This window comes from Phyllostomus hastatus, unplaced genomic scaffold, assembly GCF_019186645.2.
Source record: "Phyllostomus hastatus isolate PE091 unplaced genomic scaffold, TTU_PhHast_1.1 phas_contig_34, whole genome shotgun sequence".
Classification (NCBI taxonomy): domain Eukaryota; kingdom Metazoa; phylum Chordata; class Mammalia; order Chiroptera; family Phyllostomidae; genus Phyllostomus; species Phyllostomus hastatus.
In genome coordinates, this window is record NW_025333857.1 from 61,326,864 (window position 1) to 61,342,664 (window position 15,801).

At 44.5% G+C, this 15,801-nt stretch overlaps 1 protein-coding gene across 1 annotated transcript; it reads left to right on the plus strand.

Moving 5' to 3' along the window:
* The first annotated feature begins 2,517 nt into the window (after nucleotides 1–2,517).
* On the plus strand, nucleotides 2,518–9,796 carry ATP6V1G1 (ATPase H+ transporting V1 subunit G1). The gene is made up of 3 exons (XM_045840974.1): nucleotides 2,518–2,711; nucleotides 6,210–6,310; nucleotides 8,982–9,796. The coding sequence occupies exons 1-3, from the start codon at nucleotides 2,630–2,632 to the stop codon at nucleotides 9,153–9,155; spliced, it is 357 nt and encodes a 118-aa protein (XP_045696930.1). The 5' UTR covers nucleotides 2,518–2,629; the 3' UTR covers nucleotides 9,156–9,796.
* The last annotated feature ends 6,005 nt before the right edge of the window (nucleotides 9,797–15,801 follow it).

The following is a 15,801-nucleotide window of genomic DNA, read 5'->3' on the forward strand; positions in this document are numbered from 1 at the left end:
TTAGTAGCTTATTCCTTTTTACAACCAAAAACATTCCATTGCATGGATATGCTGCACTTTACTCATCCACATATCAGCTGATGGGCATTTGAGGTGTTTCCTCTTCTTGGGTACCATTATCTCTCTATTTTTCTTCTGTGTACTACAGCATTAGTGCTATTTCTTTTTTTTATTACAGTTTACTTTCAATATTATTTTATATTAGCTCCAGGGGTATGGCATAGTGATCACACTTATGACAATATTATTGACTATGTTCTCTATGCTGTAATTTACACCCCTGTGACTATTTTATAACTGCCAATCTGCACTTCTTTTAATCCTTTCACCTCTTTCACCCAATCCCCCCAAATCCCCTGCCCTCTGGCAACCACTAGTCTGCTCTCTGTGTCTATGAGTCTGTCCCAATTTTATTTGTTTGTTTATCCTGTTCTTTAAATTTCACATATAAGTGAAATCATATACCCTATCTCTTTTAATCCTCATTCCACCCATAGAAGTGTATATTACTCCCCATTGACTGATTTTGTAAATTATGTTTTCTTAGAGTACCAAAGATGATAAATTGTCCCAAGAAATCATTGACTGGACTTAAAAATCCTGGAGACCAGTCAAGTGTTGATTCTCATATCAAGAAGAGATAGTGTAACTGAGTAGAAACATTGTTGCTTTAATATGACCTTTTCTCCTTTCTTTTTTCCTTTTTTGATTCAAACTGGCCTCATCCAGCACCCTGACTCATCTCCCTCTTTCTCCCTTGCATGTCCACTCCCTGAACCATGAAGCCCTCAGGACCATGAGGTTCTGATCAGTATCAAATAATCTTAAGAACAAAGCCAGAGTCCATTAACCACAGGGACAGTGCTTCGGTAAAACTGGAGATAATATCTAGGCCTAAGCTGTGTTTCACCAGAAAAGTGACAATTAAGTGGCGCCATGGCTGACATCAGGACCAGATGTAATGATCAACTACTTCCTACCCTAGCAGTGACCAATCAGTAGAGACCACACCCCTTAGTTACCATGATAATGTTTCTTCCCCTATATAACCCATCCCATGGAAGCCATCAAGAGGCCAGGTCTTTGAGCATTAGCTCACCTGTGACTCCAAGCAAGGGGCACTTCCTAAAAATAAGCCCTCATTTTCTTTGCTGCAGGCTCCTGTCTCTTTGGGCTTTAATGCACACGGACAAATGGACCTCTATAGTTAAGGAACTATAGGAGTTGTAATTTTAGCCTCCTTTCCAGCCCCATCCTCAACCTCAACCAAATGGAAACATCCTGAGCCGTGAATCCAGCTCCTCCTCAAGGGCAGAGATATTTTCATGAAGAAAAGTTCTGGCATATCTTATGTTCTCAGCAGTTGGAGGACTCTAAGGGTTCATCTGGTCCTTTCCACAGTCCATAGGATTCTAGCAGGAGAGTAAGATGGGACAGATGTTTCACTCTCTAACCCTAGCTAGATGCTGATATTCTGACCGTTAATAAGGATCTAATTTTGGGCAAGTTACTTAACCTCTCTGAGCTTCAGTTTGGTCACTGCTAAGATTAATAAGACTACTTCAAAGCCGCTGTCCGGAGTAAGTTAAGTGTTTAGGACAGTGCCTGTCATGTTGTAAATCAACCATTGGCTTCCTTTGTTTCTCCTCCTGGTAGGGGATGGCGTTGTGCCAGGTTGCCACCCTCCAATCCACACATGCTGGTCCCTATCTCCCTGATTACCTTAGGTTTCCCCCTCGCACCCCTACTGCCACCACACTCTATTCTTTCCTGGCTAACTTCTCATTCTTCCGATTCCACTTTAAATTCCACTTCCTCGGGAAGGCCTTCGAAGACAGGACCACATCCCTCTCTCCTTAGTCCTTCTTAAAGCACCCTGCATTTTTTCTTTATTACTCAGCACAATTTGTCATTTTAATTTTTTTTTACCATAAACTGTGTGCCCACTTTGTCTTGCTCCATGCTGTATCCTCGGCACATACCAGTGTCCTAAGATCATAGCGGGTATTCACGAAATATTATATTTACGGATATAGTTCTGAACTCGGGTTCAGAAAAGGAAAACGCCCTCCTCCAAATCACACAGATTAGTGGCTGACTTGAGCCCATCTCCCTCTCCATTACCAGTCCAACTCCTCCCAAAGCCTGGCAAGAATATTCCCTATCCGTCCCCTAATACAGTTGAGTCCCAGTGGAAATTCCAGAAAGGGGGGGGAAACAAAGGAGTGTGCAGAGAAGGGTCAAGTGACTTGGTTTGCCCCCCTCCTCTCTGGACCTTAATGTGAGCATACTGTAAGATAAGGAATTATGGCAACAATGACGTGGCACGGCGGGGACAATGACAGGAAACAGTGAGGGAAAGAAAGCATAGCTTAACCAGGGAGACCAGAAGAGAGCATAAATTCTGCGCAGGCGCAGTCGAGACGCAACCCAATTCCCTCCTCCGCCCCGCCCCTTTCCGCCGAGTCACGCGACACGAAGGGCAGTCAGCTGATTTGGCGCTGCGGGGGTCACGTGGAGACCGGCGTAGGGCGCAGGCGCAGATCTTGGGCAGTTGGGCTGTTTGACCTGTGGGGCCATCGAGCAGGTTTAGGCCGCTCACCTAGGCTTTCGAGCCGCCGCCGCCGCCATGGCGAGTCAGTCGCAGGGTATCCAGCAGCTGCTGCAGGCCGAGAAGCGGGCCGCGGAGAAGGTGTCGGAGGCCCGCAAGCGTGAGTATTGGGGCGCGGCGCGGGGCCTGGGAGCACGGCCCGGCCGCGGGAGGTGGTAGATGGGTGAGGCCCGCAACACTGCGGGGTGGTGGGGTGGTTGCAATCGCGTCAGCTGCGGGTCTCGAAGCTCTCTGGATCTGAGGCTCTGGAAGGCTTCTAGGCCGACTGGAAGTTGCGGTGTGGGATAATAGGTTGGGCATGGACAGCAGTGGGTGGGCGTCTCCCTGGTGTCTGGGAGGCGAGTAAAATGGGTTATCCAAATAGAATTCATGGTCTTTCCCTCTCCCACTTGCTCTTTTGGGTCCTCCCTCTCCGTGAAGGGAGCCTCCATCTGCGTGGTTGCTCAATCTAGAAACAGAGTCCTCTTTGCCACGTCGTTCGCCACTTTTAGTCAGCCAGCGAGGCTTATATATCTGCTCATGTCTTAGCATCTTATACCGCCAGCATCTTAACCCAGGTCATCAAGTTCTCTGAGGCTCCTGTTGCAGGTTAATTCGTTGAGACTCTAAATGTTTTTTTTTTTTTTTAATGTGGCTAATAGGTGCCAAGCGCGTTGCCTGATGTGTCTGTGGTCTCCATCGTCCTGGTAGCTAGAATCCCAGTGAAGGAAGCAGATATGGCATAGGCTAATTGCAGATGAGGTGAGAGCTGGAATTGAGAAATACGAGGTTGCTAAAGAATTTAACAGGTAGATCTAATCTAGATTGGTGAGTGGAAGAAGTTTCCTCTCTTCAAGTCCATTCTCACTGCGGGTAGTCATCCATCTAAAATGTAAAGATGACTTTCCCACCGTCTTTACAGCCAACAAACGTTTAGTGCCTGCGGAATAAAGCCCGCATTCCTTAGTAGGGCCATGGAGGCACGTTTGGATCCGTGTCTTGCTCTCTTCCCTGATGGCACGGGGTGGTCCTCTCCTCCAGGTTGTGGAACCACTCTTCGTTGATTTCCCTGTAAGCCTGTGCATAGCTGTTTGCTCTGATTCCAAGAGGTTTTTCCCCCTTTCCTCTGTTTGTTCTCTAACCCCTAATCTTCCTTCAAATCTCAAAACTGAGGCAGAAGATCTTCTAAAAATTCTTCCTGGATTTGACCTCCCCTCAGACTAGGCGAGGAGTCCTTCCCAGGTGCTCATTTCTGTCATCACAGTGCAATAACCTGTGTCACTCAAGTAAACTTCTGGAGATCAGGGACTGTGTCTAATTTATGTGTTCAGTTTCCCATCTGGTGAGATATTTCTATACCCATTTTTCAGATGGGAAACGTAAGGCACAGAGAGAAATTATTTGACCATATCCTGGGAAGCAGCGTAGCTAGGTTTTGGAGGCCCCCTTTCTTGTGCAAGGATAAAATACTAAGAAATACTTGTCTGAGTAATTTCTCGGTGTTTCTCTCAGTCTAACTAAGCCTTACACTCTTACACCCAAGTACATGGCTCTTGTACTTTCAATTAGGGGTTTGTATGATACTGTATATTTCATAGGAAAAGCTTTCTTTGAGGGACCTGTGGGTGGGAACAAGCCTTTTAGTCTTGCTGTGGTGGGCTGGAAAGTTCTGTGTTGTTCACAGAATATTTCTGATCATGCCTTTGATACAGTATTTCCAGAATGACTTCTGACACTTAGTCCTGTGGTGGCTCATCAGTAACAAGTTTTATCTGTTGGAAAGCATGTGAGAGTATTTGGGGGAAGTGGAGGAGTAATTCTGAGTGCCTTGGAGCAACGGGTCATGTTTTACCCCTTTCTTTCTCCCGTCAAACCTGGTGCAGGCACTTGTTTATCTCAATAGCTGCATCTTGACTGAATTAATTTATTAATTTATTTTAAAGGAGTTTATGGCTAATATACATCTCAGAATTTGCAATAACTAGGAATAGAAGTACTATAATAACTTGGGAGAACAAGTTAATAATAATTGAGAAGAACTACAATTTGAAAACAAGTATTGCCTTTCTTGATCTGTAATTATAATTGACTTGCCCAGTTAGGAATTGGGAAGGGGCAATACATGATGTGGTAAAATGCTTCAGCCCAAATTTTTCATGAAATCATTGCTTTGAGCCATAATTTAAAAAAAATGTTACAGTTTATTTCATTGGAGTGAAACCTAACACTGGTTCCCATATGTAAGGCCCTTGAAAAACAAGATTGGAAAGAAGTATAATTTCTTGTTCAAATATTTTTCAGAGAAGCCTATCAAACTTGAACATTGAAGATGTTTGTTGAGAGGCGAGAATGTATTATCGCTTAAGGGATTAATTCAGGGAGCCCTGGGAGTTGGGAGCGGTCAGGAGAGAGGTATTGTGAAATTGGGTGGAGCTACTGCATAATGTTGAGGCCATAAATGTTATTTGTAGATTGTTGGCTTGGAAAAGATCTTTGGCTTTGAAATAAGGCTTTGAGTATTTCTGATGAGGAAGGATAGCACGGGGAGCCCTGGGGTGCAGGCTGGTCTGAGCAGGGACAGCGGTAGGCCCTAAGTAGGACTGAACTGAACGCACACTTGGCACAAGTAGCGTCAGGTGCCTAGAGTCTGATCTGTTGCTTGGTACAGACTTGCTTCATGGACTGTTGATGTCCTGAGGTCGTTAGATTCTTAATCAGGAGGTGGAAGGTTAAATTTAATTTCATTCATCCACATGGGCTGAGTGGGATTTGGACAGTTGATACACAATGTTATACAATAAAGCTTAGTTTCAGATGCAGGGTGTTTTTTGCTGTGAATTAAAGAAATGCTCTAATTGATCACCTAGGACCTTCTTTCTTCCTTCTGTTTTGGGTATCTGAAAACTTTGATGAATAGAGAATTATCTCTGTTGGTTGGCCGTGGGTGGTTTTTATACAGGTTTCGATAGAACCTAGAGAATTTTTCCACCTGTGTATCGAAATAGTCTTCTCTAGAAATCAGCCCACCCGTGTCTCCTTGAGTCTTAGATGCTTGTGTAGCCTTGCTGTCTGCTGCTGTCCATTCAGGACTCCTTCCCAACACCTCTTTCATTGCTTAGATCCTTGTGCACAGGCGTGGCTTTTAGTTTCCAATATTACATCACCTCTCATGAGTTAGAGTTTGGGTTGATGTCCCTTGGGAGCATATTAGTCTCCTTGCTAAGCTGCTAAGCCGATCTCCAGTTGTAATCAACATAATTAGGTGTTTACTTCTTGGGAAGAGGAAGAGTTCCTTAGATGGCTAATGTTACCCGTTTGATATTGGTTCTTAGTAGTTGAGATTGCAAGAATATTCTGGCACATTCCAAAATTTCCATCATTTTTACAGTCTGTAGTTATGGAAGGCAGTCCTTTTTAACTAGTCACTTTCTAGTTAAATAAAGCTTGTAGGAGGCAGGAACCTATAATATTACTCCGCTTTGAATTCCCTCTCTCCTGTGCATGTCTCTTGGGAATGTATCTTAAAACTTTTAACTTACATTAGAATTTACCATCTTAGTCTCTGCTTCCTCTTTTTGTCTTTTAACCACTTCCTGATGTGGCTTTCTTTTGAAAACAGGAAAGCACCGGAGGCTGAAGCAGGCCAAAGAAGAGGCACAGGCTGAAATTGAGCAGTACCGCCTGCAGAGGGAGAAGGAGTTCAAGGCCAAGGAAGCCGCGGTGGGCCCCATTTTCATTACTGCTTTAGTTTCTTGAGGCTTCCCTCTTCTCTTCCCTCCAGGCCCTCGAAGTACCCCGTGTAGCTTGTTAATTCTCATGCTGGTTGAATTTTTAAATTTTGGTTATTTTATGGTGGTTTTTTTTGTTTGGTTTTTGGTTTTTTTTGTTTTTTTGGATACTCAGGCCAACTCTCTTTGGGTGATCAATTTTTAACTAACATTGAGTCCTAGTCTTCACTTATTCAGTCATTTAACAAATGTCTGTTGAACAGTTAACATGGGCCAGATGCTAAAGGGTGAGCTGTAAACAGAAATAGCCATGGTCCTTGCCCGTGTGGGGCTTAGTTTACAGGCTCGTGGTCAAGGAGACTCAGTCACGAAATGCAAGTCAGTGTAAACCTGCAGCTGTGAAAAGTGTGGTAGCAGAGATACACAAATCACACGGGGCGTTACTTCAGAGTAGATAAAGACATATACCAGTAGCAGAGGCTAGATGACCATGTATGAGATACGTACAATTATAGCATGAAAACACATTGCTGGGAGTACAAAGGAAGCAAGGAAAATTCTGGAAAGGGGCAAGGATGGAGAAGGGCTTCACAGAGAAAAGAACCTCTTATCGGGACTCTTGGGTCTAAGTAACTGAAAAGCAATTCAAACTGGTTCAAACAAAATGGAATTAATTAAAACCCCAGATAAAAGGCTAACTTGATTTTGATCCAGAAGCTTACAGTAATCCGAGGGTGCTGTTTTCACCTCTGCCTTTGGCTTTGTGGGCTTCATTCTCAGCTTCTACATTGCGGCCTCTGCTAGTTCCAGGGGCACGACTCCCTCGTAGCAGCAGGTGCAAATGTTTCACTCGTCTTCGCATTGGGCGATGGCAGTGTTATTAAAACTTAGAATGTTTCTCTGATTCTTAAACTGGGGCAGGGTGGTGCTGTGAGTTGCAGACTGCCCACAGAATGGTGTAGAAACACTCTGGTTGGGGCAGCCATCTCATCCTGTTTTTACGTCTCTGCTGCAGTTGCTCATCAGGGCAGTATCGATGCTGTGCTATAAGCACGAGCTCTCAGTTTTTCTAGCAGTGTGTCACTGTACCTTCTTCAGTTTTGAGTAGGGAGGCATAGCATATAGTTCCATGCTCACAGAATAGAGTTGGTGGGGTCCCCCCCCTTTTTGAGTAGGGCTTATAGACTTTTAAAAAATGCAGTTTAGCAACTGAGCTAACCATTATGAAATGCCTCAGGGTATTCCTATAAAATGAAAGTGATAGTATGGGTAAAGAGTCCTAGGTTTGAATCTTAACATGTTCACCCTGGCCTCTTTGAGCCTTGGTTTCCTCGTCTGTGGAAAAGGGAGCAATAGCCTCCCTATAGGTTATGGGGGATAGGTGACATGCGAGGGAATGCTTTGTAAACTGTGTAATACATGTAGGAAGGGGTTTACTTGTTAACATAGGTAGTGAGGTCAGAACACATTAGGCAGTATAAACAGACACAAAAAAGTTAGTCTTCAAGAACCTGATAGATCATGTTCTAATAATGTAGGTACAGCAGTTAATAAAAAGCCGGCCACACCCAGCTGGTCTTGGTTGGTTGGAGTGTCAACCCATAAATCGAAAGGTGGCTGTTTCAATTCCTGGTCAGGGCACAAGCCTAGGTTGTGGGCTCAGTCCCTTCTCTCTAAAATCAATGAGAAAATGTCCTCAGGTGAGGATTAAAAAGGAAAAAAAAATCTAGCCATATTGTGAAGGCAGTAGAAGGTAAGAGAAACTTTAGCGATCAGTGTGTGTTAAATTGTGAATGGAGACTAAGGGGTAAGACAGAAAACATTTAAGCAATTAAATGGGGCAGCGATGAGACGTTGGTCTTTCCTACTCGGACATGTAGTTCTCCCTGAGACAGTCGGCGTGAATGGTATCTTGTGTATTCTAGAGTGTTTATATTGGAAAGAACAGATGTTATGTATTCATAATACAGATGAATTTACTGCTGAACTTAATAGCTAAAACATTAATCAGTAGTGGTGAAACTATATATTCCTCCTAAATTGCATCCGTCTTATGCCTTTGTTAAACACAAAAATAATAAACTCATTTTTTGAGAACTTATTTTAAAAAAAACACACACACAAGGAAACTCATATACAGACCACACTAATACCACTAATACCACTCTGTACCTTGTACTTTGCCCTTTAAAATGCATATTTTACAGTTCATTCCGTCTTACTATACACATTTACCTTATCCCTCTAAATGGCTGACGAGTGTTCTTTAGCGTAGCTGCACCGTCAGTGTTTAACAAGTCTCCAGTCCTTGGGCTTTCAGGTTTCTTCCAGTTGTTGGTTAAAGCTGTGCATTCGACTCTAGAGAGATGTGAGTGTGTCACTCTCTGGGATCATTTCTTAGCTGTGGAAATGGTGTGCGATTTACTTTTTGATGGTGTAAGGTTGGCCACCAAGGGACTCCATCAATTTTTGCCCCTGTTAACTTGGGGAATGCCAACTTCCCACAGGCTCTTCAGTCACGGGGCTCCATTGCCTACTGCTGCCTATTTATTCATCGATGAGATTGGGTTTTACCAAAAGTACCAAATTTGCTTACCAAATGTTCCTGGCTAACCAGAGTGTCATCCTGACATTCCCTGTGTGTCATTACTCCCCGACTTCAGGCTCTGGGATCCCACGGCAGTTGCAGCACTGAAGTGGAGAAGGAGACCCAGGAGAAGATGACCATCCTCCAGACCTACTTCCGGCAGAACAGGGATGAAGTCCTGGATAACCTGTTGACCCTTGTCTGTGACATCCATCCAGAAATCCATGAAAACTACCGTGTGAATGGATAGAAGAAGAAAGAGCACCTGTTCCATGGGTTGGCACTTTAGATACCGCCATGGAATAAGATGGTTTTGCAAAGCTTGAGTTACACTCTTGTGGAAAGGCATTAAATTATTTCTATGTGTTATATAGTAGTAGGTCCTTTTACTTTTTGAGATCAGCAGATCTAGTTTCTTTGTACAAACTTAGAGCTTATCTAAAGATTTCTTCCTCTTTTTACTTCATATTTCTTAGAAATTTAATGGGTATACCTTGTCTTTTTCTTCTGTGCCTTTTAGCTCAAGCAACACTTACATATGTGTGACAATACTAATATTTTTTTTCTTAGATATAGTAAGAAACACTTTTTTTTTTTTTTTTTTAAGAAAGAAAGGGATTAACTTTTTTTTTCCCTAAAGCTTTCTTGAAGGTCAGGGGCTTTATCTATGAAAAAGTAGTAAGTAGTTGTTTGTTACCTGTGTAAAGCAGCATCCAGCCTTAAAATAGGCCTTTTTGGCTAAGGTTAGAGCAATGAATGCTAGTGTAATTGTTGGAGCTGCTTTTAGTGTCTCTTAATCAAAATTACTAGATGATAGAATTTAAGAGCTGTTAACATGTTATTACTTGGTGTACTGATAATCATTTAAAAGTAAAGACTCTTTGTCATGCATTTTTTTCCCCCTCTGGTTCATCCTTTTTGGTAATGCAAGATGTACGTTGACTCAGATGTCGTGCACGGTTTCCCTGGGGAAATTAAATCAGCACGTGTATTACACACACATTCCCGAACCTACTTAGAAAACATTTGTGGTCTGCATCTTAACAGGAAGGACAGAATCACATGTGATTTCACCCAACAACTGTTTTGAAAAACAGCAAGCAACTAGTAAGTCAGCAGTTTGCCTTTTCTCTCCGACACACTGAACTGAGGCAGCCTTGGGCAGGCAGGGTATTAAGCATGTGTCTTTCCTGGTTCGGTAAATGATTCATGTAATACCCTAGCACTTGTGAGCTGAATGCCCTGTAACCCTCTCTTAGCCAAAAAACTTTGGCTGCAAAATAACCTTTGGTAGGTAGGTACCATTGAAAGAGAACATTGTGCAATTTCCTTGCTTATTCTGAAACAGCACAAGAGCATTAAATGGCCTTTTAAAAATACCATATTTTATATGACTTAGGGTTGGTTGATCTCAGGTCACCTCTTTCTCTAGTTACTGTTCCTTTTTTAGAATTCCTCAAAAGAGTTTTCTGTGTGAGCTTTTCCTTTGTTTTACTATCAAAACACTCTAATCAGCACGAGCCCTCCGCTGAAACTGCTTGTCAAGGTCAGCAATACCAACCAGATTGGGAGGTCCAAACCTTTTCTACCTTATCATTAGTACTGCTTGATGTGGTCCTCCCCTCGTCCCCAAGGATTTGTTCTTGGACTTCACACTAATTTGCTGAGAGACCGTCTACGTTTTCTGGCTTTAAATACCATCTATATTAAAGACTCAAATTTATATCTTCAACTTGCCTTTCTTGAACTCTATAGAGTTCTCAAATCACTTATAATTTGATTTGGATATCTAATAAGCCTCTCCATCTTAATGTGGTTTGTTAGGGTTTATTCTTGGTATCAGTAAGTGTGGCAACTCCAAGCCTTGGCCTGCTGCAACTACACATTTCCCAAACTCAAGGATCACAGAGAGGCAACACCTGGATTCACTGGCTTAGAGCCAGTATCTTTGACCTGGTTGCCACCAGTATTTGCATGGTGGATGAATAGAGTTGGACTTTCATAACTGCTTGACTCTCAGCCAACCTGCCAAGTGTTGCTAGTCACAGAATCAACAGAGGGAGTTATTTCAAAAGTGTGATTTAGGGTTAGTTGGGCAGTGAAAGATCTGAAAAGCAAAGAGCTGGGTGACCAGGAAGAGAGGCACCCCAATAATTTAACAAGTGAATTGAACGTAAAGTGAGTTGGATGGAGAAACACTTGGCTGTGAAGGAAGAAGGGGGAAAGGTGCAGGAGTGGTTGATGGAGGAGGTGGCCTGAGAGGTGAGAACATGTTTAAATGCTGGTGGGGAAGGGAATAATGAGAGGGAGGCTGGCAGAAGGTGTTCTGGGTGGAGTGAGATCCAGGGCATGGGATGGGACTAGTTCTGGAGCTGTCACCCGTGGTGGTACCCAGGGGAAAAGGGTGCTTGGGCCGCTCCCAGGCCTGCTGAATCAATCTCTGGGAATGGGACCAAGACTAAGATATTCCCCAATCTCCCTTGAGGAGGGGCTTCCATTGCGGTGTGAGAAGGAATTAGCATCTCTCGGTTTCTTGGACCACTAAGGCAGGCATGTTGGTTCTGATAGGGAGTGAATCCCAAGATACACAGGCAGAACTGTGATTTGTTACCATTGAGCAGGAAAATAAGACACAATTGCCTATACTTCTATACAGAATATATCTAGAGGACATAAAGAGGTAGCAGTGACTGTCAGGAGCAAGAGAACCTGGACTGCGATGGGAGGGTTCCTTTTTGTACATAGCCTACAGGGATGGTAGCAGGGTCCCTGCCCTCCACCCACTAGGTGTCGGAAGTACCCCTTCAGTGTGACAACCAAAAAATGTCTCTAGATATTGTCAGGTGTGCCCTGGAGCCCCACACCACCCGTAGTTGAGAACCACTGTCCTGCAGCAACAACAGTTGTCAAAAGTACCACCCATAATTTCTGGAACATTCTAGGTCCTCAGCAAATGTTTCCTGATTTTCTAAAATTTGGTGGTTCTTTTCTCAGTCTGATCATCCTTGATTACAGGTTTCCAAGTCTTCAGTAATCGCTGGTCAGGATAGGATATGTGCTGAAATCTCAGTGACTGGACAATGATTTATCTCTTACAATGTTTGCTACAAGTTGGGTGACTCGGTGATTCAGACTACTTCTGCTTTGTGGCTCTGCCATCATAGCCCATGGATGTCCACAATTGCAGAAGCAGGGGAAGAAAAAGTTAGGAAACATGCACCAGCCCTTACACGCTTCACTCCTGGAGTGACACAAAACTTGTTCTCAGCCTACTGATGAGCATGGGTCACATGATCCAACCTAACTGCTTAGGAGGCTGAGAAATCAGAGAGTAAGAACTATCGGCTACAATTGCTAACAGTAGCTTTCTCCATGCCAGCTGGTGTTCTAAGAACTTTTTGCATTTATATTAACTAATCATCATAGCATCTTTATGTTATGGAATATGAGTCAGAGAGGTTAAAGAACAAGATGTGCCATGTTAGAGTCAAGATTGGGACTGGCAGTCAGACTTAGCGGAACCTTTCATCTCCCTAATGGCTAGACGGATCGCTCCTCCGGCAGTGTCATGTGCTGTGAACCTGTCGTCTGGAGAGCAAGGTGCCCACGATGTTGCCCCTTACAGACACAGACTGACCATTTCATTTCATGCCATTACTTAGACCTCAGGTTTTTGAAACAAGCATAAATAAGTCCAATCTTACACAACTTTCCTGAAGATCTACCACTTCCATGTTCTGGGTGGGAAAAAAACCCCTTGAAGTTCTGAAAGATGAAGCAACTTGTCAGAGGCTGTACAATGAATCTCTGCATGCTTCTAGTGAGGAAGGCCTATCGTGTGCAGGCATTTTACGTGAAGCTCCGAGAGCCCTGCACTGTGATCCCACTTCCACAGACGGGAAGGCTGAGGCCCAGGCGGCCTATAGAATGTTCAAGGCCTCAGCATGGAAGTGACAGAGCTGGAATTCAGACCATCAGATCCGCGTGAGGGCTGCAAGAATAAATCCACCATGCTCTTCCCCTGGACCTTGGTGGGCAGGGCGCTGAGTGATGGTTCCAGAAGCTGAGGAAAGCTGCTTGGTGGGAAGGACCTGTTCTGATGAGTCTTGCACGCCCCATATTTTTCACCCTTTTAAAATGTTTTCTCTCCTTCAGGCACAATCTGGCAGATCTCAAGAGTGTTCTCCTGTCAGCTGATCTCACATCAGTTCAGTGGCTCTGAAATGATGGAAAAAGCTTCTGCACAGGCAGGCAGTTCAAGTCTTGCACCCCACCCCCACCCCTTCCCCTACAAGCAAGCAGGAGAGGCATATTCCTTATTGAACGATTTGGCCAGTGGGTGGGGACAGGAAGCTGCCAGATCATGTCAACATCTATTTTCTCTGGCTTTTAAAATATTTGAAGTGACACTGACTAGCACCTGGGTCAGGTGTGAATTTCAGGCCATGGCTCACAGTGTTTGGGTGGATGATTGATGGGGATTGGTGAGTTTGGAGGGTCAGGGAACAGACAATGCCCCTCTCCCCCTTTTCCATTAGACAATAAGTTGCAGCATTCTAGAACAGATGGCAGCAGTTAAAGATAAGAGTAGGAGAGAAGCTAGGCTAGTTGTTCTGAAAGCATCATGGGGTTGTCTGCTATTGTCTTATGGGGTGTTTAAAGATAAAAAGACTGGAGAGTCTAGTTCTCTAGTTAAAAGCCCAATTACTTTTTAATTGCCCTTCCCTCCTCTCCCAGATGTTAGTGCTTGGTCTTTGGACCTTGCCCCATTTCATTCCCTTTGTACCTGTCTGTGGCTCTTGTCTTTCTGCACATAGTGTGGAAATAGATCCTTGACATTTCAGGGGGTTTGGGGCCTCCCTGACAGGAATCCAGAGTATTTCTTCTGGTTTTGACCCAGTGTCCTGACAAAGAGCACGTGACTCGTCTTACTCCCTGCACATTCGTAACAAGGACAGCTGTGTGCTTAGTCCCAGGTTCTCATGGGTGTCTCTTGTAGTGGGGTACTCATTGCGTGATGTGATTTGAAATCAATTTAATGCAGCTGTTAGTCATGGAGCAGTCTGTGGTGGATGCTTTAGGAAAACTTTTCAAGGTAGTTCTGTCTGACTTCCCAGCCTGAGTCACTGTAGGATTTAGTTCAGTTGGTTTGGCCATGGCAACACTTCAAGCAACATGTTTGCAAGAGAAAGTCGGTGAATCCATCACTGGCAGACCAGTTCCAAAACAGAAGATCTCATTTTTGATCTCATCCAGAGGTTCTGAGGCTCTCCCCTGCCCCATCAGTAGCCACGCTTGAAGTCTCAGCCAAGCTTGGGAGAATTTCATTTCTTCTTATTTCACCCAGGTTGCCAGATAATTGGGAGGTGGCCCTCCAACACGGGTCCGTAACCCTTATATACACAACAGGACAGATGGTGCAATTGCTGAGTAAGGGTGGCTTTGGCTGGGGCTTGTGATTACAGTCATGTGTTGCTTAGTGACGGAGATACGTTCTGAGAAATGTGTCATTTGGTGATTTTGTTGTGCAAGCATCATAGTGTGCACTTACACACACCTAGATGATGCAGCTCATTATATATACACCTAGCCTCCGTTATAATCCTCTGGGACCACCCTCATATATGGGACGCATGACTACGTGAATTTATCTGTAGTTGAGCCCCTGATGACTTCATTTGTAGCTATTTATTCACTAATTCAAATGCATGTAACAAATACTGAGGGCAGGGTGCTGGGTGACAACTGAGCGCACGGGCAGAAACAGGCCTATGCCCACAGGTTCATCCTCTTTTTGGGAAATGGGACCTTGAACAATGATCATACTATGTGCTTGGTGTGGCCAGAGGTTAAGCAAGGGTAACAATGAGAACAGGGGACTGGCATGGGCCCAGGACAGGAGAGGACCCTTCCGGAAGTGTCCTTCCAGCTGAGACCTAAGAATGTAAGGTGATGAGGTAGGGATGGAGTTTGGGGTTCTCTTTTAGATGGTGAGGGATGGCAGCCATTGAGAACTGGAAGTGAAAGAGAGCATGGAGTGGGGGAAGAACTGAGAGGTGTTCTGTGTTTTGGGAGCTTAGGGCTTTTAGGTGTTGAGGGACAATGGGTAAAGATTAGTACAGGGTAGATTGGGGGCGGGTAGGGGCTTGGGCCTGCCACATACAGCCTTGTGAATCCATGGAAGTAGCTTTACTTAAGACTGCTCTCCAGCAGACTTTACTAGGTATTAGCTTTTCCTGGATTCTATTTGCCTTTCTGCATCCACATGGAGCCCACACTCCCTCATGCTACAGTGGCAGGTCTCGCATCGCCATGTTTATAGTTCAGAGGGGCAAAAGGCACAATGTGTGGCCGCCCAGAAGAGCAGCTCACTTTCACTGAGCACTGTCTGCTGAGCACATCATCATGTCATTTCATTCCCACGGTCTCTCAGTGCAGCAGTTATTCTTTTCCTCCTCTTACATATGAAGACATTGAAGCTCAGAGAAGTAAACCGACCTGTGCAAGTTCCTGTGCCAGTAAGTGGCGGAGCCTGGTTAGCCAATTCCAAAGGCCCACATCTTCTGTGCCTGCCTAGCACAGCAGACTGATGTGCCAACATGTAAGCCCATGCTGGTGGGCCAAGCGGAGAGAATGCAGAGTGAAGTTAGCCTGGCAGAAAGAACAGGAGCGTATCAGGCTTCATGGAAGAAAGGCAGGGATTGGACAGATGGTGAGGGGGCCACAGGTATCCATGGGTCCCTTTCAATATCCTCTCAGCAGTTAGTAAAGCTCCCACACCTCAAGGGTTTCTTGCTTCCCCCCTCCTCCCCCTCCCAAATTACGTTTTGGGAAAACAGGCAAATTAAATAGGGATCTGCCGTGTCTTGCTCAGTGATGCCCTGTACAATGCCTGG

What these genes read in the sequence shown, in the direction of transcription:
- ATP6V1G1 (XM_045840974.1), top strand. Translation starts at nt 2,630, where the DNA reads ATGGCGAGTCAGTCGCAGGGTATCCAGCAGCTGCTGCAGGCCGAGAAG. An exon ending in GGTGTCGGAGGCCCGCAAGC is followed by an intron (nt 2,712 to 6,209) that starts GTGAGTATTGGG and finishes TTTTGAAAACAG; the next exon opens with GAAAGCACCGGAGGCTGAAG. An exon ending in TCAAGGCCAAGGAAGCCGCG is followed by an intron (nt 6,311 to 8,981) that starts GTGGGCCCCATT and finishes CCCCGACTTCAG; the next exon opens with GCTCTGGGATCCCACGGCAG.